We start from the raw sequence: 24,184 nt of genomic DNA, 5'->3' as shown, positions 1-24,184 counted from the left end.
ATACTCATTTCAATCATCCAATAGATTACTGTACATCTATTGTACTGCAGTATAGATAAAACCAGCTTCTATAGCGACTTTTCATGTACTTACCATTTACTTCCTTCACAGTGTTAACAGTTTCATTTATTGTTAAGACATCCTTGGAATCTTTCACTGCATGGCCTGATTCTAAAAGATGTTTAGATACATTTATTATTGGAGTAACAGATTCATCTGCAATCTCTACCACAGAGCTATTCTCCTTTTTGTCCACCACTCTTATAGTGATCATTTTATTTTGCACTAGTTGTTTCATCAGAGAAATAGCTTCCGAGGACCAGGTTCCTGAAAGGGGCTTCACACCTGAAAGTGAAATTTAAAGGAAAGAATTATCTTATTTCAAGCTGGACTGTAGGTATTGGGAGTTGTTCTTCCCCCATTCTTGAACTAATTCATAAAACAGCTTCACAAAATGAAGAATGAACAACATTGTCAATGGTTGAAATTACTTGCCATTTTAATATGCATCACATCAGTAGCAGCACATGCCAGTGATTTAATGTCAGGGTTACAAAATGCTGAAGGGAACTATTAAGGTAGTGTCTAGAGCAGGGGTTCTCAAACTTTTGTAGCGGTGACCCCTTTCACACAGCAAGCCTTTGAGTGCGACCCCCCCTTAGAAATTAAAAACACTTTTTTTTGCATATTTAACACTATTATAAATGCTGGAGGTGAAGCGGGTTTTGGGGTGGAGGCTGACAGCTGCAATTCCCCATGTAATAACCTCATGACCCCCTAAGGGGTCCCGACCCCCAGTTTGAGAACCCTTGGTCTAGACAGAGCCTAGATATCAGAGCTCCACTTGTTAGATATGGTAAGTGCTCCTCCAACACATCTCAATACTGCAAAGAGAGATTCAATTTTTGTATTGCTTAACAGTTTTAATGATGGAAACCCTTAAAAGAAAGGTTACTTAGTAACTGTAGTTGTAGATGATTGCCAGTATAGACATACTTGTGTTTTGCAATACACTCTCAGTGACAAGTAAGAACCCCCTAGAAAAGCAGTAGTCATTGGGCTTCAGGATGCAATGACTGGACTCAGGCATATATTAAGATGGAATCCCCAAGACTCTTCAGCACCGTTTTCTACTTTGCTATTTCCCTATGTTGTGTTTTAGATTTCTGGTGGTAGTTCTAAAAAGTTAACATTAGACTTCCCACTGTATGGTATCAGATGGCTCAGTGCCAACTGTTGGTTCAATTCAAGGCAAACATCTCCATGTTTCATGTGGTATTAGTCTACTCTATTCTTCATTCTTATCAATGAACTGCTCCATTTATAGGAACTGCACTGCAATACTGGCACAGAAACAGTCAGATTCCAAAACATGCACCTCTTGCAACACCAAAATATCTATTGCTGATTCCATCCAGTGTGATTTGCAGGGCATGCCCCATATGCAGGGATTCCATCCCTAAAGGAACAAGCCATCCTTTAAGGTTTTCCTCTTTTAAAAAGCTTTCGAGCCTGAGCAGCATCTCAGCCTTGTCCTTTTGACAGGATTAAATTGAATATTCCTTACTGGCAATGTTAAGAAAATGCTCAGAGGCTTCAAAAAAGCCACTGTGATCCAAGGGAGCATCTGATCCATAGTTTGCCAAAAAGTACCATTCAAGTATTCTGTGCTGTCAAATTTAACAAAAAGCGGTTTCATTCGATTTGTCCAAGAAGAAAAAGATGCGGTTTTGCAGATTACACTCTATCAGAAAACTGCACTTTGAACAGCTGTGTCTCTGCCTCTTCAGTTCAAAGAAAGCACTGGCGCCAAGAAAGAATTGGTGCCTAAGAAAGTCATTGCAGCCAGTGCCTCAACAAATTAGAACCAAGGGCATATGCACAATGCCCAAGTGCATATTTGAGGACAGTACAGCTCTTACAGTATATTTTATTCCTTTTTACTAGATATCTTTATTATGCACATTTGAAAGGATTTTAGCTTTATGAATTTTAATGTTCCTGTTAACACTATGAAGTGCTAATTTGATTTTCTACAGGTAGCTTTCCACCATTAACCTCATCCTCCCTCCCTTCCTCCGTCACACAGTAGCTGTATATGGTCTTAAATTAGGCAAATTCTGAGAAAATTTCCCCCCAAATCTGTATTGAACTTTATTTTTCATCCCACCTGCAATAGCTTGTAGTTCATTTCATACCTGCTAATGTACACTTTATAGCTTGCACTGGCAACTCCAATAATTTTGGAATCATAGGGCGAAGTCTAGCCACTTGGAGAACTTCAAAGTTACCATAATCTATGTAGCCCACTAAAGCAGTATCTTCAGAAGTATATGCTAGAACAGAGGCACGATACCACTGATTGTCTTCTGGAAGGAAAGATGCAGATACAAACATTCTGTGAATAATTAATTCCTAAGCACCAAAAGGATTTCTTGGCAACACATGAATACAAAGTGCAATGGCTCTGAACTAGAATATTGTCATGGGTTGAGTTAAACCTTGTTGAAGCTGTTAAGTATAACAGCCACCCTTCACTCAAAATAAATATAAGAAAAAATATAAGCTCCTTAATGGAACCAGATAGCTGAAACAGGAGATTCCACCCAAAACATGGGCACATCACTGCCCAAAACAAAGGCACACGTAAGTCCCACCAGAAACAGAGCTATGTGGCCAGAGAGGTTTCACTGGGTAGTGCTTGATGGAGAGGCATCTGTCAGAAAACATGGGTTTACGAAAGGCAGATCGTGCCAAACCAACCTGATCTCCTTCTTTGAGAAAGTAACAGACCTTCTAGATAAAGGAAATGCGGTGGATCTAATATACCTCGATTTTAGTAAAGCGTTTGATACGGTACCGCATGAGGAATTACTGGTTAAATTAGAAAAGATGGGGATCGATATAAAAATCCAGAAGTGGATAAAGAACTGGTTAAAGGGGAGCCTGCAGCGGGTAGTACTGAAAGGTGAACTGTCAGGTTGGAGGGAGGTCACCAGTGGGGTTCCTCAAGGTTCGGTTTTGGGTCCGATTTTATTTAATCTATTTATTACTGACCTCGGAACCGAATGTAGGAGTGGGCTTATAAAGTTTGCGGATGACACAAAGTTGGGAGGTATTGCCAATTCGGAGAAGGATCGGGATATTCTGCAGGGAGACTTGGATGACCTTGTAAATTGGAGTAATAATAATAGGATGAGATTTAATAGTGAGAAGTGTAAGGTGATGCATTTAGGGATGACTAACAAGAATTTTAGTTATAAGCTGGGGACGCATCGGTTGGAAGTGACGGAGGAGGAGAAGGACCTCGGAGTCCTGGTTGATCGCAGGATGACTATGAGCCGGCAATGTGACGTGGCTGTGAAAAAAGCTAATGCGATCTTGGGATGCATTAGGCGAGGTATCTCTAGTAGGGACAAGGAGGTGCTGCTTCCGTTATACAAGGCGCTGGTGAGACCTCATTTGGAGTACTGCGTGCAGTTCTGGTCTCCCATGTTTAAAAAGGATGAACTCAAACTGGAACGGGTACAGAGAAGGGCTACTAGGTTGATCCGAGGAATGGAAAACCTTTCCTATGAAAGGAGACTCGAGGAGCTCGGTTTGTTTAGCCTAACCAAAAGAAGGCTGAGGGGGGATATGATTGCTCTCTTTAAATATATCAAAGGGATAAATACCAGGGAGGGAGAGGAATTATTTCAGCTCAGTACTAATGTGGACACGAGAACGAATGGATATAAACTGGCCGTGGGGAAGTTTAGGCTTGAAATTAGACGAAGGTTTCTAACCGTTAGAGGGGTGAAATTCTGGAACAGCCTTCCGAGGGAAACGGTGGGGGCAAAAGACCTCTCTGGCTTCAAGATTAGGCTAGATAAGTTTATGGAGGGAATGGTTTGATGGGATAACGTGATTTTAGTCAATTAGGCAATAACGTGCCATCGCTGGTAAAATGTGGGTCCGGCTGGAGAATCTTGCCTGTATGCTCGGGGTTCTACTGATCTCCATATTTAGGGTCGGGAAGGAATTTTCCTCCAGGGTAGATTGGCAGAGGCCCTGGAGGTTTTTTGCCTTCCTCCGCAGCATAGGGCAGGGGTCGCAAGCTGGAGGATTCTCTGCGACTTGAAGCCTTTAAATCACGATCTGGAGACTTCAACAGCTGAGATAAGGGAAAGTGGGTGGGTCAGCTTTTGTGGCCTGCATCATGCGGGAGGTCAGACTAGATGACCATAATGGTCCCTTCTGACCTTAAAGTCTATGAGTCTATGAGAAACAGCAGAAAGACTACAGAAGCAGACAGAAAAGGCAACAAGAAAGCGAAGGAGACAGCCAGAAAAAGCACTAGGAGCATGGCCCTGAGAAGAAGCTAAGTTAGAACATTTTAGGGCTAGGTGCTAGCTGGAAAGGGGCTTAGAAAAGTGGGCAAATAACTATCTCCTGTTTAATTCCTACTGCACTCAGGGAAACAGGACTTCGATGCAATCCTGTTTATTGATAAAGAAATACCCGATGATCAATTTTTCCTCCTCCTGGAAACAATCTGAGGGTCCAATCATTCAGGTCAAAAAAGGGATAACAATAGGTTTAGATGGTGTTAAGGCATTTGGTATCTTAAAGTGAGATATTAGCTAACTTTACTCCACTATCACAACTATGTTCACTGAAACAGATGAGCAAAGACCAAATCCCCCTGCCAATATCAAAGTAAACATTACTGGATGTTGCACTGCTTCTCTGCTCCCCATTTTCTTGTATTATGTATCCCATACTGTTTCTGGACACAAGAAAAACTGTTTATTTAGCACATCGGTAGTACTCTCTTCCTCCGGCCTAAGGAGCTAGCAATTTCTTCAGGATTTCCCTAAAAGCATTTCTACCCAAGAATTTATCCAATTTTACGGTTTCCTTGGTGTAAGTACGGTTTCCAGGCTCTTAATCACAACACTGGTTACCATAGATGTGGCTGAAAATTCTGTGTCCATAGGTAAATTGGGTCCAAGTAAAATGATAAAAGCCCTGTCTAAACACAGAAATATCTTTGAATTAAATATATGTCTAAAAAAGTTTAATCGGTGCAACTCTCTAATGTAGACACTCAAATCTATTTAAGAGTGCTTTATAGAGATTTAGTTTAATTGGGTAAGAAATTAAACATAATAGCGATTAGCCATTTAGAGTCTCCTTTACCTGTAAACTGGGCACAACACTCATCTCCAACAGCTGGACAGAAATTTGGGATAGCAGGGATTTTGTTACAGTATTCACCCAAGGATACTTGAAGCTCAGCGAGCTGGCCTGTTGACAAGAAATGTTTTTGGAAATTACTCATTAACAAGACTTCTTTAAGCAAGCATTACAAGACAAAACCTTTTAACTCAATGCACAAAATTAAGATTACTCTATTACATAAAAAAAAATCACAGTGTTAGACTCCTTTTTGTGTCAAGAGAAGGATTTTCCAAAAGCCTGAAAGAACAGAGGTTTCCTATAATCAATGGTATTTCTCCAGTGGACAAAAAAATCAACTTCTTTCTGTATAACTGGGTGGGATGGTTTTTCAGTCTCAGTGCTGGAACAGATTTGTCAAAACTTGTGACAGCAAAGGCACATCCGCTCTGTAAAAATCTAATTCAATGACAAACTTCATTAATGCAGAGTTAAAGTTGGCTGGTGGTTCCTAGTGCCCTTCCAGGGCATTCCAGGAGTTCAGCAAAATTCAAACCTCTGAAAACCAAAGAATAAGGAATTAAGGGACAATTCTAACTGAGCCCTGGAGCTGGCAATAGCCACTGGGAATTATCAGCATGCACTGCTGCTGCATTCACTGTTAGGTATAGCATGATCAAAGGAAAGAGGTGCGTATGTACCTTGAGAGATCTAGTATGCCTCATTTCAGCAATGAGTTCTGTAGGCTGTGTCAATAGCGGTACAAAGGGATCTTCTTGCCAGGGAGACTGGCAGTAGTAAGGTAGGATACGAGTGGTCTGTGGGTTTAATGATGGCTAAGTGAAAGTACAGTGTTAAATACCATCCTGTGCCTCATGGTGAAGGGGTTGTAAAATTTAGCAGGTGTATGCTGTTTCTGTGGAGTAAACGATGTTTGAGTGAAAGTCGGGTGTAAGTAGCTCCTGTTCTGTACAGCTCACCTAACCATATGTTTTGCCTAAAGAGGTAGTGTTAGGGTAGGTGATCACTGTTGGACTGTCTATTCCCTAAATTCAGCACTATCTGCAGAGGCAAAGTGAGTAAGTGTTATGATCTTATTGAGGCATTGCTCAAAGAGATCAGAGTTAAGGTTGTGTTGGTGTATATCTTCGTTCTAATTCCTGGTTTTCAGAGGTCTGAGTTCTGCTTGAAATATAGGCCAGGCCAGGCCAGGCCTTCCCCCACCCTGTCAGCCTCCCACCCTGCATAGGAGTGATAGGTACTTTAGGTTTGTATTTCCTAAGTTTTCAGAGGTGTAAATCTGCATTACTTTCAGCACTCCTGCTCGTCTCCTCCCTCCCCCACCGATCCCAGCTCACATGGGAGGCAGGGAGAGAGGCTCAGAGCCCTTGAGAGGAATAGGGCTCCACCAACTCCTAATCCCCCCAAATCCTCCTCCCCACATCATCCCACCCTAAATCTCTACACCTATTCCCTGCCCCATCTGCTTGCACTCTCAACTCTCACACCCCCAAGCACTGTATAGCAAATATTTGTATGTCATTTTCCCCCGCAAGTCATTTGAGCCCCTTCTGAATTATCTGCTTTACTCAGATTATATTAAAAAAACCCACAACCCTTGACATAGGTGGATAGTTGCATCAGGTCTACAGAGCTCTAAGATTTCTGCCAAAGGGTAAGATTCAAACTTACAGTGCCTTGGTATAGCTCAGCTTTTGACAGCCACAGCATGTCCCCTTGAGCCACCAAGGGATATGTGAAACTTGGTTGGGTGGAAACAGTTTTCCCTAGTCTTTCTGCACATGCACATTGTAATGTGATGTGTGAGTGTTGAGCATATACCATCCTAGAGAACTACATACGTCCTTTAATAATGTTTTCAATATTGCTTCCTCAAAGGGGCTGTGGGTGCCATGCACTAGCTGAGCTAAAATGTCAAGCAACAGATTAGGTGGGGGATGATCCAAGCCCCAGGTGTGCGCGCAAAAGTTTGGTAGTTTGAGGACTACATGAAATGCTTGAGGGGAAATTTGCTCAAATGACCCCAAATTTGGATCACTAACCCTACCCCACACTCCCGTAAGACACAGCATACTTCAAGACAATCTAAGCACATCTGACATCTGACCACAACAGATTTTTAGAACACTACAACTCAACCTTAACTAAAGCAGAACTTGACTCCATTACAATAAAACTTTGCAGACCTGTTCTACAAAATATTTTACCTAGGCTCTAGATGAGAGAATTCAAGGCTTTACAGAATTTAAAGAGATTCAAGGACCCCTCATAACACTGTACAATGCAATCTGCTTCCTTATGGTTTGCCACGTCTGGAACAAAAGGCAGGCATTTTTTTCCCCTCATCAAGGTAACCTTTGGTCTCAAATCACAGGATAGAGCTCTTCATTCTTATGGTTCAACAACTGGGCCATCAGAAATGGATTTAATATAATGCAAGAAAGTCTTATGAGCTTCAAATGGAGGATCTCTGGTATATTTTTGACTGTCTTCTGGGAGACTTGTCCCTGACCAGCCAGTCACCAAGACAGGAAATCTTTAAGATTCTCCACTTCTGGAAGTTGGCAGCTACCACTGATAAGTTTAATAAATCTCAGAAGCGGCTTCCCAGATGAAAGGCAAAGTGCAGTATTGGAATTACAGGTTTCCAACAGAATCAGGTATTTTTTGTGCTCCAGACAAGTACCTTATAGATCTATGAAATCCAAGAATTTCTTCAGAGCACCAGCTAAATGACTAACCATGGCACCTTCATCTTGAATCTCTGGAGATGACAAAAGTCTATCAGGTCCAAGATTGTTCAGAGGTGAAAACATATAAGTACATGCCTGAACACCACACATCACAGAAAGCCAATCTTTACAAGAGTGATGAATTCTATTCAGTGATCTAGAGGATGAATTCCTGTTAGAAAATTCCCAGCCAGCTCTAGTATATATTTTTCAGTCAAAATTATTCTTCAACAGAAAATAGTTTTTGTAAAATCAAAATTTTAAAATAGAGAAAATTTTGATTTACTAAAATGTTTTGATTTTTCCATTGGAAAAACTGAAAAGGACAGTTACTTACCCTACAGCAACTGGCTCGCCAAATGAGTTGTCCACACAGATTCCACTCTTGGTACACAAGTGCCTTACACGCACATGATCAGATTATTTTTGAATAGCATCCCTCATATCTTCTTGCCCACTGCCGCCAAGCAGGACATGCAACTGCTACTCAGTTCCTTTGACAATAAAAATCCCACATAGTGGGACTCCGATTAGTGAGGATGCAAGGTGGGTAGTGGAATCTGTGTGGACAACACATCTCAAAGAACCACACTTACCATAAGGTAAGTAACCATTTTCTCAAGTGATTGTCCACACCGATTCCACTTGTAGCAAGCAATTATTTCTACAAGAGGTGGAAGAGAAGTTTAACTTGAAGAGTGACTGGTGAACTGGTCTACCAAAGTTGGCATCTGATCCGGAAACCTGAACCAGGAAGTAGCGGGAAGTGAACATGTGAACCTAGCTCTATGTGACCACACCACGTTTCAGAAATTCAAGCGTTTGACTGGGAAGTTGCTGAAGGTGCATGAACCCTGGTGGAATGCGTCCGGACAATGTCTTGTTAACCCCTTGAGAGCAAAGTCTGATGCAGTCCAAAACCCACTTGGATAATCTGAAGGGAGATAGAGGATTAGAGGAAACTCTCCACGGAAGTCATGACCACTCTTGGTAATACTCTGAATGACTTAATTCTGTCTAAATAAAAAAGGAAAAAGCTTTCACTACGTCCAAGGTTTATAGTTTCATTTTGGCTGGATTAGAGTGGGGTTTTAGAAACAATAGTAGGAGATGAATAGATTGAGGTGAAAATCCAATACCATCTTAGGCAAAAACTTGAGGAGGCCTGAACTCATCCTTATAGAATATAGTTTAGGGAAACTCTGCCATGAGGATCTTCACCAACTCTTCAGGAAGTGTCCGGATAGCGGTCACATTAGCCCGGAGAAATAAAAGAGCAGGTTGCCAAGGGCTCAAAGGGTGGGATGGAGACAGAAGTATGCAAGGTTCATTGGCCAACTTGGAGAGACTTGTTAATGTGCATTGCTATTCTGCTCAGTATTGTTGGTGGAGAACATCCAACCGTCTACTGCTTTTCCTGAGTCAGTTCAGGTGGTATGTCAAGGGTATCTGTAATCCTCGTCAAGAGGTCCTCAAAGATCTTAAGTTTGTCAAACCCCTGAAGAGGATGGGTTGACCACCTCATTGAGGGAGGAAGAGATCCAAACCTGGGGACTACTAGTCATCCACTGAAGTAGTCCTGGCCATTTGAAGAAGTTATTAATGATTGTATCTTATAATTATACGGGCTACTGCCATAGGGTGACCAGATGAGAGGAAAAAAATATCGGGGGACATGGGGGGGGGTCCGCCGGCGGAGCAACAAAAAAGAGCCGAGTGCTGCCGGCGGAGCTAAATATCGGGACAAATTGCGTCCCAACCAAAGATCGGTCGGGACGCGGGACAAACACCTAAATATCGGGACAGTCTCGATTTTATCGGGACGTCTGGTCACCGTATACTGCCAGGCTCAGGTAACTTAAGTGGGGCCACTGTAACTCAATCAGCATTCTTCCTTTATAGCTGACAAATCTCAAGATGGAGCACAATGCACCTTAGGAGGATGCCATCCTCTATTTCCTGCACATTTCCCAGAGTCACAGTCCTTCATAGAAGGATGAGATTAATGGCCCTACACATTTGTGTGAACGCAACCCCCATGGTGGACTTCCCAACTCCAAACTGATTCACAACTGACCAGTAGTGGTCTGGAGTTGCCAGCTTCCACACAGCGATTACCCGCACTTCTTCACTGAGAGAACAGCTCTCATTTTGGTGTCCTTATGCTGCAGGGAAGGGGCGAGCTCTGCACACAGTTCCAGGAAGGTGTGATTTGTGCATTGGAAAGTTTTACAGCCACTACTCGTCATCCCATATCTGCATAATGATGCGATCCCACTATATCCGTTTCCTTCTTCCTGATCTTCTGTATTACGCTCATGATGGGCACTGGGGAAAAGCATAAAGTAAGCCCTTTTGAAACTTGAGTGACAAGGCATGTATGCCTAGGGCTCCTGGCTGCCGCCTTCTTGCAAATTATGAGTGAACCTTCTGGTGTGTCTTGGATGGAAAGATCTAAAATCAGAACTCCAATCGGATTCATTGTGAAGACTCCAATCTGCCTCATCAATTTTTCTACTGCTCAATCAGTCAGTCTTCACATTATTGGTGCTCTTGATATACAGGGCCCTGATAGACCATAGATGGACTTCCATCCACTGCATCACAGATGCTACTTCCTTTTGTAGATCCCTTGACCTCATACCCTCCTGATGATTTATGTATGCCATTGCTGCCATGTGTGAGAGTACCAAAATATGACCATTCAGCAACGCTGGGGCCAGTTGTTGAAGAACATACTTAATTGCCCAGCCTCAACTCTAGGAAAATGTAGGTCTTCATTCTGAGAAGGACCATATCCCTTGAGCCACTAACTTCTCAGAGAATGTTCCCCATCCTTCCAGACTGGCGTCTGTGATGACATACTGCTTTGATTCTACCATGGCCAGACCTCCCTGAAGTCTCTCTGGACTCATCCGCCAACCCCGGGATTTCAACACCAGTAACAAAACATTCAATTTCCAAGATTGGGGGGGGGGGGAATAAATAAATCAGAAAATGGTCGGGAAGGGACAGCAGGAAACTGGAGAATCCTCATATGCATTCTTGCTCAGGGCACTATTCCAATGCAGGACATGATCATCCCTACAATACTCAGAGTGTGTACCCATGTCCTCTGGTAGGAGGGCTAACTGCTGAATTTATCTCGTCCCATTTTTCAGCTGACAAAGATTTTGTGGGCCTCTGTGTCCATCAACACACCAAGATTAACTAGGTGCTGAGAAGGCTAAAGAGGACTCATTTTGAAACTTTTCTATAAACCCATTGCTGTTGCAACCTTTCGATTTTTGTTTGAGCCGCCAAAATAGACCCCTCTTTGGAGGAGGCTCTGACTAGAATAACGTCCAGGAAAGGGTATACTTGTATCCTGTTCTGCCTGAGAAAAGCCACCAGAATGGGGACTTTTGTGAGATATAGATGACTGTCTGAAAGGCAGCATTTTGTATAGAAAACAACTGATCCCATGAATGAAGCACAGAAATCTCTTGTGTACCTGGTGAACTTGCATATGAAGATAGGCCTCCTTCAAATTGATTCCTGTAAGATAATCCCTCTGTCAGATCGCCACCACTATGGACTTTAAGATCTCCACCTTGACTCTGGCCCTTCTTATGGACTTGTTCAGGTGTTTTAGTCCAACAATGCTCTCTCCTCCCTGGATCTCTTGGGTACAAAACCAAGACTGAGTAGTGCTCAGAGAACATCTCCACCTTGGTAATTATCTTGCCAATTTGCAGAAGCTGATTTAGAATATTTTGCCTTGTTTGTGGATTTAAGGATACTGGAGAAGGGAGAAAATGAAGATTCAGAATATTTGAAAATTCTATAATGTACCCTTGTCAAAACACATCCAGGATCCATCAGTCTGATATGGAGAAAGATCACTGGTCCTTGAATGTTAATAGTCTCCCCCCAGTTGTCGCTCGTTGGAATTCTCCAGACTTAGTCAGGCATTGTTTTTAAGTGTTGGAATTTGCATTGCAGGAAGACTGATATCTACCCTTTCAAGGCTTAGATTTGCTGTAATCTTACCTTCCATACTTTCAGTAGCCACGAAAACGAGATTCATACCCGTAATAAGGTCAGCTATCCCTTTTCCCAGATTTGGAGTAAGGATGGTTCTGTAAGATCTTTTTTGATTTATTTGAGGATTCCAGCATCATTTTGTCTCTAACAGCTCTCCAAATAAGCCACCTCCTGAATATTTTGAAGACTCTAACGTGATTCTGGCTTGTATATTGCCTTTCCAGGCTCATAAACAGGGATGCCATCTGGTCACCATGCTGGAGGCCGTGACATGTGCTGAAAACATCAAAGCATCCCTGGTTTCATTGGTTATGAAGGCTGAAGCCATTAAGATTTTCTTTAACTCCAAACCTAACCAAAACAATTTCTTAACTTTTTTTTTTTTTTGGCAGTCTGACTGCCAAACTGTCAGTCAAGGCCAGGACTGTCCTTGCACAACATGTTGCTGCAGGAGAAGCCCTCAGAAAGGAAGATGCAGCTTCAAATGTACAGAACAATGGTATTTCCATTCTGCAATTGTTGGGTTCTTTCAGGAAAAAATCCCCTTCCATTAGGATAGCAGCATCTTAGACTAGTGCTGAAGTTGCTCTGACACTTTGGGAAAGAGACAAAATCTCCTTTGCTATGATGTTCGTTGTAGAATTTTTTTATATACCTGGATGCTCTCAGGTTTTGACAGTGTTTCCCATTTGGCCTTAATTACTTTTTCCAAAAAGATGTGAAGGACAATGTACAGTTCAGATTATGAACCGGCTAGAAAATATTTTTTTTCTAATTTCTGGACCAAATGCCTTTTCTTCCTTGGAGTATTTGCTAATGGGCTCATCCAATAAAATACCTGAAGTATCTAATCACGCTTTGTAACATCTTCTCAAATGACAGTTTGAAAAAGATCCTCTTGCTTTGCTTCATCCTGCTATTTAGATTCTGACTTTAGAGTTCACTTTCCTCCTCTGAAGAAAATCCTGACAAGTCCTCTCTGGGACTTGGATTGAACATACTTCCTAGTCTTTTTTCTTTTGTTGATACACATGAAGATGAGGATGAAAATGAATTAAATGATGATGAAGATAAAGAAAAATCAGACACAAACAATTCTATTCCTTTTATTATTTTTTTCTTTCCATGGATAAAAACCTTGTGAGCAGAGTTTTTGCTCTGGTGAGGAGTCAAAGAAACTGCTATTCTCAGAAGAACAGGCCAAGTTTTTTTCCTAGATTTCTGTGGTAATTTCTTGAACCCTTTCCCCCCCTTTTTAAATTTTACTCTTTAGGGGAGGTGGGGATTGGGAATCTGAGTCAGGTGAGGAGTCCCGTGAACCTCCTCTGCTAAATGCATCTCTTTATCTTTGCCCTTTTGAGAGCAGACCATATGCTAGTAAGGGGACACTAAGCTGCTGCCCAGGGCTCCAAGACAGGACTTTGAGGTAACAATGCTTTTCATACCAAACCCAAGAGCTGCCTAGCCCAAGAGATAATTTCTTCCTGATGAGATTCCCTTCTTCTTCCCTATATATCTATATATGCAGAATTCCTGACTTTCCCAGAGGCTATTGGAAGGAGACTGAATTTCCTGCCACGGATTGGGGGGGAGGGAGGTGGGAATGATGTGACCTGCATTGCAAGAGGGCACATCCCTGAAACAGTCTTACTAGTCACTTCTTGTTCTGCGTCTGGCAAATTCAGCCAGGCCCGCCTACGGTTTCCCTGTGCCAGGATGCTGTCCTTCGATGCATCTGCCTCTGGTGGCCAAAGGGATCTCCATTTTCCCTCCATCCTTCAAGACATTCGCAGTCTGGCTGTCAAACTAGCTCCTGGGTCAAAATAAGGCCACCAGAGCAAAACAATGTCCAACCCAGAGAATGAGGCAGCTGGAAAACAAGGCACAAGCTTATTGCAGGGATGCAGAACAAGCGTAGCCTTGGTCTCCTGTCTGGACCTTTCTCCATCATTCTCATAGCCCGTTACTTGAGCAGTCGGGAGTGGCGCTGTATGAGACAAACTGCATCTTTATATTTTGGGTTTTGTTTTCCCATTCTCTCTTGCAGCAGGTGCTGGATTCCACTTCCCTGCCAGTAGCTACTGGAGGCAGAACAAACCCAAAACTGAGGGGAGGGGTCTCTGGAAAGTGGGGGCTAGTCCCTTGTCTGCCATCCAATCAGCTTTGATTCTGTAGCAGTAGGGGGCAGACAGGCAATGACCCATACTGACAATCTGTGGATTTAGCCGTGAGAGAGAATAGGGGCATCAAGCACTCAAACTGCAACTGCTATAAGGAAATATTGCACTATAAGTATTACTTTAGAATCAGCTCAGCATTAAACAATATATTTTGGGTCAGTTCAACAAATCAAAAATAAAAACAAAACCAAAACAAAAAACACTTTTTGTACAAGCAAGGCAGAAAAAATAATTCTGTCAAGTGGCCACACAAGAAAGCTAAACTCTGTGCCATAGGATCCTGCTGTTTTCAGCCTCTTCCAGACTCATAGGATCCACTGAGTCCTCACCAGGTATTCTAGGCTTCAAGTTGCATGCAGCTCTTATTCTGGGGGAAATAAACTAGGAGCCCTAACTCAATTTCCCCTCCTTCTGGTCCCACCTTCTTCCCCTGGGACTTTCAGGTGCTTTTCGTTAAAAAGAAAATAGTATATATAATTGTAATTTACCATTTTTGCATAAATAATTATGTTAACACTTTTACTTTAGAATGACCTCTATGAATATATTCACTTACGGCCATTATGCATCTGCTGACAGAAAAAGTCTGCTGGTGTTTGAATATGGGCAACTACACCAGAAAATGTATCTCCCACGGATACGGAAACAACCTTTATGGCTAAAACACTATTCTGAACCAGTTCTTCATCTTCAGCTGTTTTTTCTCTTTCTCCCTCAGAATCCTTTTGTAACACAGTACCTGAGGAAATACAAACATAATAGGAGAAGCTATTTTACTAAGTGAATATTCTAATAAGAAAACACACCACATCACAGTCAACGGTGAACTGAAGCTAGTTCCACTGTCCAACATCTTAAGTAACAGTTTGAAACAGAGGGCAACCTAACTTCACCATTATCTCCACACCATCTAAAATAGGAGAAGATACCATTCCCAAATTTCAGATCAATCTGTCAAAAGCCTGACTGGTTTGCTCACCTGTATCTGGGTCCGTTTTCTTAGTTTCTTTCCTCTTTGGACTCAATTCATGTCCCATTTCGAGAAGTATTTTATCTAGGTGTTTCCCTAAAATACATATTTATGTAAATTAAACTAATTTACCATACAAAGGCAGTCTCAGACTAGTTTTTTAAATCATGTTTTCTGAACACACTCTCTAAACTACTAACCCTGGAAAATCTGACCTAGACTATGTCTATTTTACTTGTTGGTCAAGCATCTAGCATGCCGTGGGTGTTGAATAACATTTTTATATAGATATAAACACAAGTCTCAGAGTAGTTTGACTACTCAGAAGCTTCCTAAAAACACCCATTCCTCAAATATTATTGCCTTGCTAATTTCACTTCACCAAAATATCTATAACAATTGTTACTGAATTTGTTATCATGCTAATTTGTTATCACTCTATAGTTAAGGCTGAGTTCCATGTGTCACACCAAACAGGATTCAACCTCTCCAGATCTTCCCCAAACTTACAGCACTTTGAGTACAGGATCAGGCCTGAGAATTTACAAGTAAATCCATTAGCTTATGAATTAGTTAATTAAAAATGGGGTCCTTTAAGATCTTCAGTGTCTGACAGTCTCTTCTCTTTGTCCCAAATGAGTAGAACAACACAAATACTTAAATTAATTTTGTCTGTTTGAGAGTTTGATCTCATGCACAACCTATATTTGAAGAAGTTGGGTTATAATTAAGCTAAGTTATTAACAATCGTATCTGTTATGATTATACAGGCTACTGCCAGGCTCAGATAACTTAAGTGGGGCCACTGTAATTCAATCAGCATTCTTCCTTTATAGCTAATAATTCTATTTGCTATCATTACACAATAGCATGCAGGAAGAGTTCTCATTGGTAAGTTAGCTGGCTCAAATATCACTACTCTTTAAAGGTTCTGTGGCTGCAGCCATACTATGGACATCAGTGACTACAAGACTAGATCGGGGTGGCCAACCTGAGCCTGAGAACGAGCCAGAATTTACCAATGTACATTGCCAAAAAGAGCCACAGTAATACATCAGCAGCCCCCCCATCTCCCCTCCCAGCGCCTCCCGCCCACCGACAGCTCCGCCGATCAGCACCTCCCCCTCCCAATCAGCTGTTTCATGGCGTGCAGGAGGCTCGGAGGGGGAAGAGCGAGGGCATGACAGGTTCAGGGGAGGGGGCGGGAAGGGGTGGAGTGGGGGCAGGGCCTGTGGCAGTGCCGGGGGTTGAGCAGTGAGCACCTCCCAGCACATTGGAAAGTTGGAGCCTGTAGCTCCAGTCCCGGAGTCGGTCCCTATACAAGGAGCCGCATATTAACTTCTGAAGCCACATTAACTCCGGAGCCACAGGTTGGCCACCCCTGAACTAGATGGTACCACGGCCTTAACTTCATGGCACACCAACGCAGCAGCACAATGGGAACCCTAAAAGAGCAGGTACAATAGAACTGAGCTCTCCCTGCCTCCCCTCTTCACATAGCACTGGTTTCACAAAGAGCTCTCAAAACCAATAAATTAATTGCAAACTTAGGTCCAGATCCACTAGTTTATCTCAGCTGTTATAGCAATGCAAGGCTGGGTTTACAGCTGCTTAGCTGGCCAATGCACTCTGGCTGCTTCATGCTACTCTTCTCTACTGAGGACTCTGTCCTTAACATGTAAAGATTTAAGGTTGGTATTATGACTTCAAATAATTAGAAATATCACACAGTAGCATTTTGGGGGGAATTCTTGTTTAGTTTTTATGTTAGTTAGTTTGGTATGTAATCTTAAATAAATTTTTAAAAAATAAGGAAAGTCCCAGGAGGAAAAAAAAAAAAAAAACTCTTAGAAGCTGGGTTTAAGGTTGAGAGTATGTACCAGTAATTTAAGGATAATTTTTTTTTCCCCAAAACCATGCATTAAAAACTCAGGAAATTCAAAGTTAAGGTAATAATTAAAAGAAATCCAAACATGTTAAGCTAAGCAATGCACAGTTTAGGGATCCAAACAACCTTGAGTCTGCCCTGTAGCGATGACTTGAGAGGAAAAATAAAATCGGATATGTCTTTGAGAATCCATTTAATGTACACTAGGACCACAAAAACTAACACACATTAGTCACAGCCATATTATAACTGTATAACATCACTACAGAGCAGAGTTACAGTTGTTCCTGGAAAAGGCAACTACTCAAAGTAAACAGCGTGAAATTTTTTTTACTGTTACAGTAAGAAAGAATGTACGGAAATAACCCCAAGTCACTACATGCCAGTCTACAAGAGCTCTATAAAGACTAGCACCATATGGGAAGAAAATTAACAAGATCATTTAGAAAGTCTGGATAACAAAAAAAGGTTCACTATTGAAGAATTTAAGTTTCTAAAGGTAGTCAACAAAGCATGAGATTAAGCCAATCAAGACACACAACTTCTGAAAACAAGATCTCTATTGCAGCAATTCAAATTTCTAAGACTAGAAAACTAAACATTTTAGGTAAAAAGTGTGAGATCTCATTTCTGTAGAACGCTTTAAGGCAGTGTGTTTCCCAAACTTGGGACGCCGCTTGTTTAGGGAAAGCCCCTGGCAGGCTGGGCCGGTTTGTTTACCTGCCGCGTCCGCAGGTCCGGCCGATCGCGGTTCCCAGTGGCCGCGGTTCGCCGCTCCAGGCCAATGGGAGCTGCTGGAAACGACAGCCAGTACGTCCCTCAGCCCGCGCCGCTTCCAGCAGCTTCCATTGGCCTGGAGCAGTGAACCGCGATCGGCCGGACCTGCGGACGCGGCAGGTAAACAAACTGGCCCAGCCTACCAGGGGCTTTCCCTAAACAAGCGCTGTCCCAAGTTTGGGAAACACTGCTTTAAGGGAACAGAAATGAGAATCAAAACAGACAATTTTGAAGATATTTCCCTGAACACTCAAACCCATCTTACCAGAACCTGGCAGGACAACATCTACAGCGAAACAAGTCATCATCTCCTCCTGTAATAGGTCAACAACAGTCACCGAACAGTACTGTCCCACGAGCAGAGGGGTAATAATGCTAGCACAGTCTTTGTTCCATCCTCCTTGTTTTGGAACAACATTAGCAACACAACACTTAATGGCCTGAAAGAGAGGACCATAAAGAATACATTTTTTAAGAAAAATTAGGGCTTGCAAAATCTTTGGTTTGCAAGAAACAGTCACTGGTTCTTATTTTTGTTTTTGCACTCAAGTCAATGAAGTCCATATTAACAATTCAAGCTGTTTACATAAGGTACTACGGTTACAGGGGAACTAAGTGACAATATATTGTAATTCTTGTTCCTGTTCTTTCCCTGCCTCCACTGTTATCCTCATTCATTGTGCCATACAAAATGGTTACAGACCCTACAATAAGTGCAGATGTGTCTTCAAGACCTATTATCCATATATACTCCACTTCTGGTGTGCACATGTACCCCATGTGCAAGACTGCCCTTGCGCCTCCCCTCCCACCCCATCCTTCAGTTCTTTCACAGACACAGAATCCAGGTGCTATAGAACTTCACAGGAGAAGGAGGGAGGGCAGTGGAAAATATATACATACATACATACATATATATATATATACACACATACATATACATATAGAGAGAGAGAGAGAGAGAGAGAGAGAGAGAACATCTCAAAGGGCCAGTTACTGTAGAGCATGTAACTGTTCTCTCTAAATGACTGTCAATACGTATTCCACTTTTGGTGACTAACAAGGAGTGACCTAGTATAAAGGAGGTGGGTGCTCAGAAAGTCTACTTAAATAAAGGCTGCAGGACAGCTCTGCTAAAGTGGGTTTCAGATCTTGATGCTCCAACTAGGCTGTGTAACGTGATAACGTGTGGACTGATCCCAGAGGATTTCAGATAGGTATGCATCTCAGGGAAGCCTGAGTTCCAATGGAGTTGGCTCTTACCTGCATGGGTGGATCTGATCTGGTTAGCTCATAGCATACCCTAATACAATTAGATACCCACACACTTAGCTTTTGGGTAGATCTTGCCTGAACTTTCATCCTATCTTCGAATGCTACAAATAGTCTCAGGGAGTCTGAAAGGCTTGATCCTGTCGAGGTAAAATGAAAGAGCCCTACACACACCAAATGTGTACTGTCTAGCTTCTCTTTGTAGTGGTCCTTAAGAAAACAGGCAGATAAATCATCTGATTTAAATGGAAGGCTACCACTGAGGGGGAAAAAATGTAGCATGAGGCCTTAGGGTACTTTGTCCTAACGGAACACGCTAAGACGGATAAGACATAAAAGAGCCTGAATTTCAAACTTTTGAGTTGATGGTATAGCCACTTCAGTTATGTTTGCACAGCAGCTAGCCGGTGCAAATCCTAACACAGGTAGACATTCACATGCAAGCTCTACTCAAGTTAGCATGCTAAAAATAGCAGTGTTGGCACAGGTGCTGGCTTGGGCTAACTGCCAGAGTACATACCCATGGGGTCGTGGATTGTATGCGGGCAGCTTGTATACGGGCAGCTAGCCTAAGTCACCACCTAGGTTGCCACAGTCACACTGGGTTTTTACACCTCCTAGCTGCTATGTAGACATATAAGGCCCTCTTCAGAGATGGATGATAGAGTGAGCAAGAATGACCATGATGAGAGGGACTCAAAAAGGAAAACCCATTAACCCAGGTAAGACTACACTGGGATCTCAGGAAAGAGAGGGCTCTGGCACTGGGGGGAAAATAAGAGCCTTAAGGAACCTGGCTACTGTGGGGAAGGAGAATATGATGTGACTCTCAGGGAGAGGGGATGGTGAGCTGATATTGCTCAGCGTACTCTGGTTGAACAGACTGATAGCCCTGAGTTAGTCAGTGAGAGTGCATCGTCCACAATGGCAAGAATAGAAGTCTTTAGAGGACATAAATGGCATTGCTCCGCCCAAACAGGGCATCTTTTCCACTTGGCTGCTTATATTAGTCTAGTAGAGTCTTTTCTGAACTAGTATGCTCTGACCTCTGTAGAGCAGCTTCTCTCCGTGATGATTAGAAAAGCCAGCATCTGCCCTGTCAACAAAGCTGGGTCCAGATGTAGAAAGTGTCCTTCATTCTGGGAGATTATGATAGTTAAAAGATGAGGATATCTGTGGCTGAGTGGACAAGTTCATGAGGTCCCAGTACCAGAACTGACTGTGCTGGTTTTAATATGATCATCACCCCTGAATCCTACAATGTGGTTTCTGAAAACCCTCGGTATTAATGGTATCAGTAGATAAGCCTAGATTATTCCTGAAGTCCACAAGTTGAGGAAATCACTTGTCAGAGAACCTGGCTCAGACCCTCCCCTTTGAGCAAAACAGCTGACATTAACCCTTGAGGCGAACTGATCTACAGTCAGGTGACCCCACTTACAGAAAGATGTTCTGGATGACAGAGTCCATGTCTGTGGTTTGCTTGTGAACTGTCTGTGGAGATGGTCCTAGGACATTTTATAATTCTGGCAGAAGCAGAGCTACTGGAATGATTTGGTGACAAATGCACCAGTTCCAAAAACAGTTTCCTGGCAAAGAGGGAATGATCATGTTCCTCCCTGTCTTACAAAACATTACTACATTGCTGTTGTATTGAGTGCTCTGACCTGGACTGTCAAACCTCACAGAGTGGAAAGGGAGAGCTGTGAATGCTAGACCAATAGCTCTGATTTCTGATCTATATAAGATTCCAGCATTATAACTCTGAAGCCTAGAATGTCTTGAGTCAGCATGAAGTGATGAACAGCGACAGCATACTTGAGAGTTTTTTGTTTAGAATATCATAAGGTGCAATCATTACTGGGATTCACTGTCTGTTACCATCTACTTTAAGTTCTCAGTCATTTTTGGCCTTTTTTAAAAACAAAACAAAACACGGCTTTATGAATGACAATCGTATGACAGCATAGGTTATCAGCAAGTATATTTATATGAAGGTGAGTCTCACTGGAAATCCAGAGGTCTTGGGTCTGAAGATGTCCCAGGGGAGTTCCCCACCCGAACACAGAAGCATGTGTCATGAGCACCTTAGTAGGAAGCTATGGGCAAAACAGTACTCCCCTTGCATATCTGGAAAGGGTGCTTCCCCCAATTTAAATAAGAGAGATTCTCAAGGAACCTATACTTGAAGTTTTGAGAGGAAGGAAGGAAGGAAGGAAGTGGCCTTTGTATTTAGGGGTGCATATTTTGCCATCCCTGTGAAAAACTGCCCATATGTGGCCAAGTTTTAAGTCTCTGGGGGGAAAAGTCACAGCTCCTCATACATGTCCAGAAGAAACTTCAGATTTTTGCAGCTAAAATCTCCACAATTTCATCCACATTGGATATGCTCAACAGTGCTGATGAACCACATGGGTATCAATATGATGCCAAGAGATGGAATTTGTTTTTCAAGTTTGCTTTTTAAAAATCTAGGAAATTAAACAAACACACAAAGCCATTTTAAAAGAACATTAAGGTTGCAAAGTCAAGCACCCAAAAGAAAGGAAACACCAGAATTAAGGTGGCTTTTGCCATTTTAATTGAGTCCTATTGTATATATGTATTATAACAGTCCTTATTTATGATCACATACCATTTTGCCTCACAGGAGTCTTATTTCATTCAATGCACAGAGTGGACCTGCTCTAAGGATACAGAGCTGCGTAGTAAAGGAGACTGTCTTGTCCATGAAACCATCTCTGTGCAGAAGACCCAGGAGCTTTGGGCAAAGGCTGACTGATGTCTCCTGGTTCCATGACACTGTGGAAGTCAGTCTCCGCGTCTTGTCACAGCTTTCCTTAAATTAGCTCCAAAGGCTGGGATGCCAGCAGCGAACATCACAGAGAAAAAAAATCTGGCACAAGGGTAGAAGAGGCATAGCTAAAAACCCAGAGCTTCATGGGCAAGTCAGAACTGCCTCAATTTTCAGGAAGAGAACCAGCCCAAATGTGGTGGACATGGCAGAGGACAAGGTCCAAAATACAGCTTAAATAGCCACCTATTTCTCATGGTGTACATGTTAGGTAAAAAGGAGAATTTTTTTTATTGCCGTCATTCTTTACCTAATTGCTGGGAAGTTTACAGCTGGCGTTGAAATCATTTACAGAATGGATAGAAAGCTGTTCAGGCTTAGCAGGCTGAAAGCCAAAAGTAAGATTTCCACAACATCTATTGTGGAACTTTAGTATGCTGATGACAACGCAATCTTTTCCCCACTCTGAGAAAGATCTTCAAACTATCTTGAATGTGATTGCCGATGCTTACGCATGTCTTGGTTTCACTCTTAATATCAAGAAGACTAAAGTACTCTATCAGCCCTCTCCAAATGAGGTATTACATGCCTCATCGATCAAAAAAATCAATGGAGTAGCACTGGAGAATGTTGATCACTTCCTCTACCTTGGAAGTGATCTTTCATCCAAGGCAGATATTGATGCAGAAATTCAACATTGCCTGAGCTGTGCCAGTGTAGCTTTTTCTCGTTTACGGCACAGGGTTTTTGAAGATCACGACATTCGAACAGACACCAAGCTTCTTGTTTATCAAGCCGTTATTCTCCCAACCCTGTTGTATGGTCCGAAACTTGGACAACCTATAGACACTACTTGAAAGTCCTTGAAAGGCACCATCAACGCTGCCATCGTAAGATTCTGAAGATCAAATGGGAAGACAGGTGCACAAATATTAGTGTTCTGGACGAGGCAAAGATACTAAAGACCACCAGTATTGAGGCAATGATCATCCATCAGCAATTCCGCTGGACTGGTCACGTTGTCCAGATGACAGACCATCGCCTCCCAAAACAGGTCCTTTTCTCTCAGCTGAAAGAAGGATACGGTAACATGGGTGGACAATGGAAGCGTTAAGGACTTGCTGAAGGAAAACCTAAAAAAAAGTGTAATATTGACATTGACACTTGGGAGACACTTGCCCAGGATAGCTTAAAATGGAGTGAAGTCCTACGTGATGGTCCCCTGCATTTTGAACTTGCTCGCCGACAAGCTGAAGAGGACAAGAGGTGCAGGAGGAAGGAGAGACTGGCTCCCAGTCATGGTCAACAGCCTCCTGCTGAGCCTGAAAACATTTGCCCTCATTGTAATAGAACTTGTGGTTCAAGGATTGGCCTTATTAGCCACCTGAGGACCCATAACTCCCATGGAAAATGATCATACTCGGTAACGATTGCCCATCATATGTTAGGTGTATGGGGATAGAGCACCAGTTTAAGATCTCAGTATAAATTTTCAAGTGAAAATGAATTTGGGGGACGCATTCCAGATAGCGAATTAACATTTGTCCAAATACTACAGCCACCATGCAGTCTAAAATGATTAGCAATCTGTAAAGGTTCAAAGAAAAAATATTTCAAGAATGCTTCAGCATTAGGTGAGATGTGTGGGTGACAGTATGTTAGATGATGGGCAAATTAGCTGGTGTTAGCTGAGCTTCAACAAGCACTGCTTGGCAAAAGTTCTCCTGTCTAGCCTGCACTGGGAGGCACATCTTCCATGAGTGGAAATATGCAGAGGCCAAAATTCTCTAATAACTTTTAACAAATTTTCAATTACCACATTTACTTACTCATGCCAACACTTTCAACACTTGCATATTTTTCTATCACAAACTTCACAAAACCATAACTTTGAATTACTAACAGTAACTGAATCATTAGTAGGCATACAATTCTGTCATGGTGGTCATCATTGTCATGGAACCCAGGAATTCTGCCATTTACTTAAACTCCACCATGAAAGCTCACCATCGTCACAGAACCACGAATGATGACATTTATCCTGCTGCCATGCATTAACACAGCACTAGTTCACTTTGATCTAGTCCTCTTTGAATGCCACTGCCCCCAGTAATCTCCCCCCAACTCACTCAATCCCAATACCCCCCAACCCCGTCAATCCCTGCCCCCACTCTTGGCCCAGTCCCCCGCACCCCAGCTTGTCACTGGAGGAAGAGTGATCAGGATGAGATATTGCGGGCTTCAGCTGATCTCTGCAGAGCAACTGGCCAGAGCACTGGACAGCGCCGCTCTCTTCCTGCTAGGACGAAGGGGCATCTCCAGACTAGGGCCTCGGAGACTGGGATCTGCCAAGTGAAGCACCAA

At 42.5% G+C, this 24,184-nt stretch overlaps 1 protein-coding gene across 1 annotated transcript in view; it reads right to left on the bottom strand.

Annotated features, from left to right (window-relative positions):
- The window catches only part of TDRD1 (tudor domain containing 1), a 62,919-nt gene that overhangs the window by 17,766 nt on the left and 20,969 nt on the right, over positions 1-24,184 (bottom strand). The window contains exons 11-16 of the mRNA XM_024198610.2: positions 18,020-18,194; positions 15,099-15,185; positions 14,676-14,858; positions 5,182-5,289; positions 2,199-2,369; positions 94-345 (exon numbers count right to left, since the gene is read on the bottom strand). Coding sequence (XP_024054378.2) covers positions 94-345; positions 2,199-2,369; positions 5,182-5,289; positions 14,676-14,858; positions 15,099-15,185; positions 18,020-18,194 — 976 coding nt within the window. The remainder of the gene's footprint in view (positions 1-93; positions 346-2,198; positions 2,370-5,181; positions 5,290-14,675; positions 14,859-15,098; positions 15,186-18,019; positions 18,195-24,184) is intronic.

The sequence above is a fragment of the Terrapene carolina genome, unplaced genomic scaffold (assembly GCF_002925995.2).
Source record: "Terrapene carolina triunguis isolate 2854851 unplaced genomic scaffold, T_m_triunguis-2.0 Scaffold95, whole genome shotgun sequence".
Lineage (NCBI taxonomy): Eukaryota > Metazoa > Chordata > Testudines > Emydidae > Terrapene > Terrapene triunguis.
This window is presented reverse-complemented; position numbering and strand designations above follow the sequence as displayed.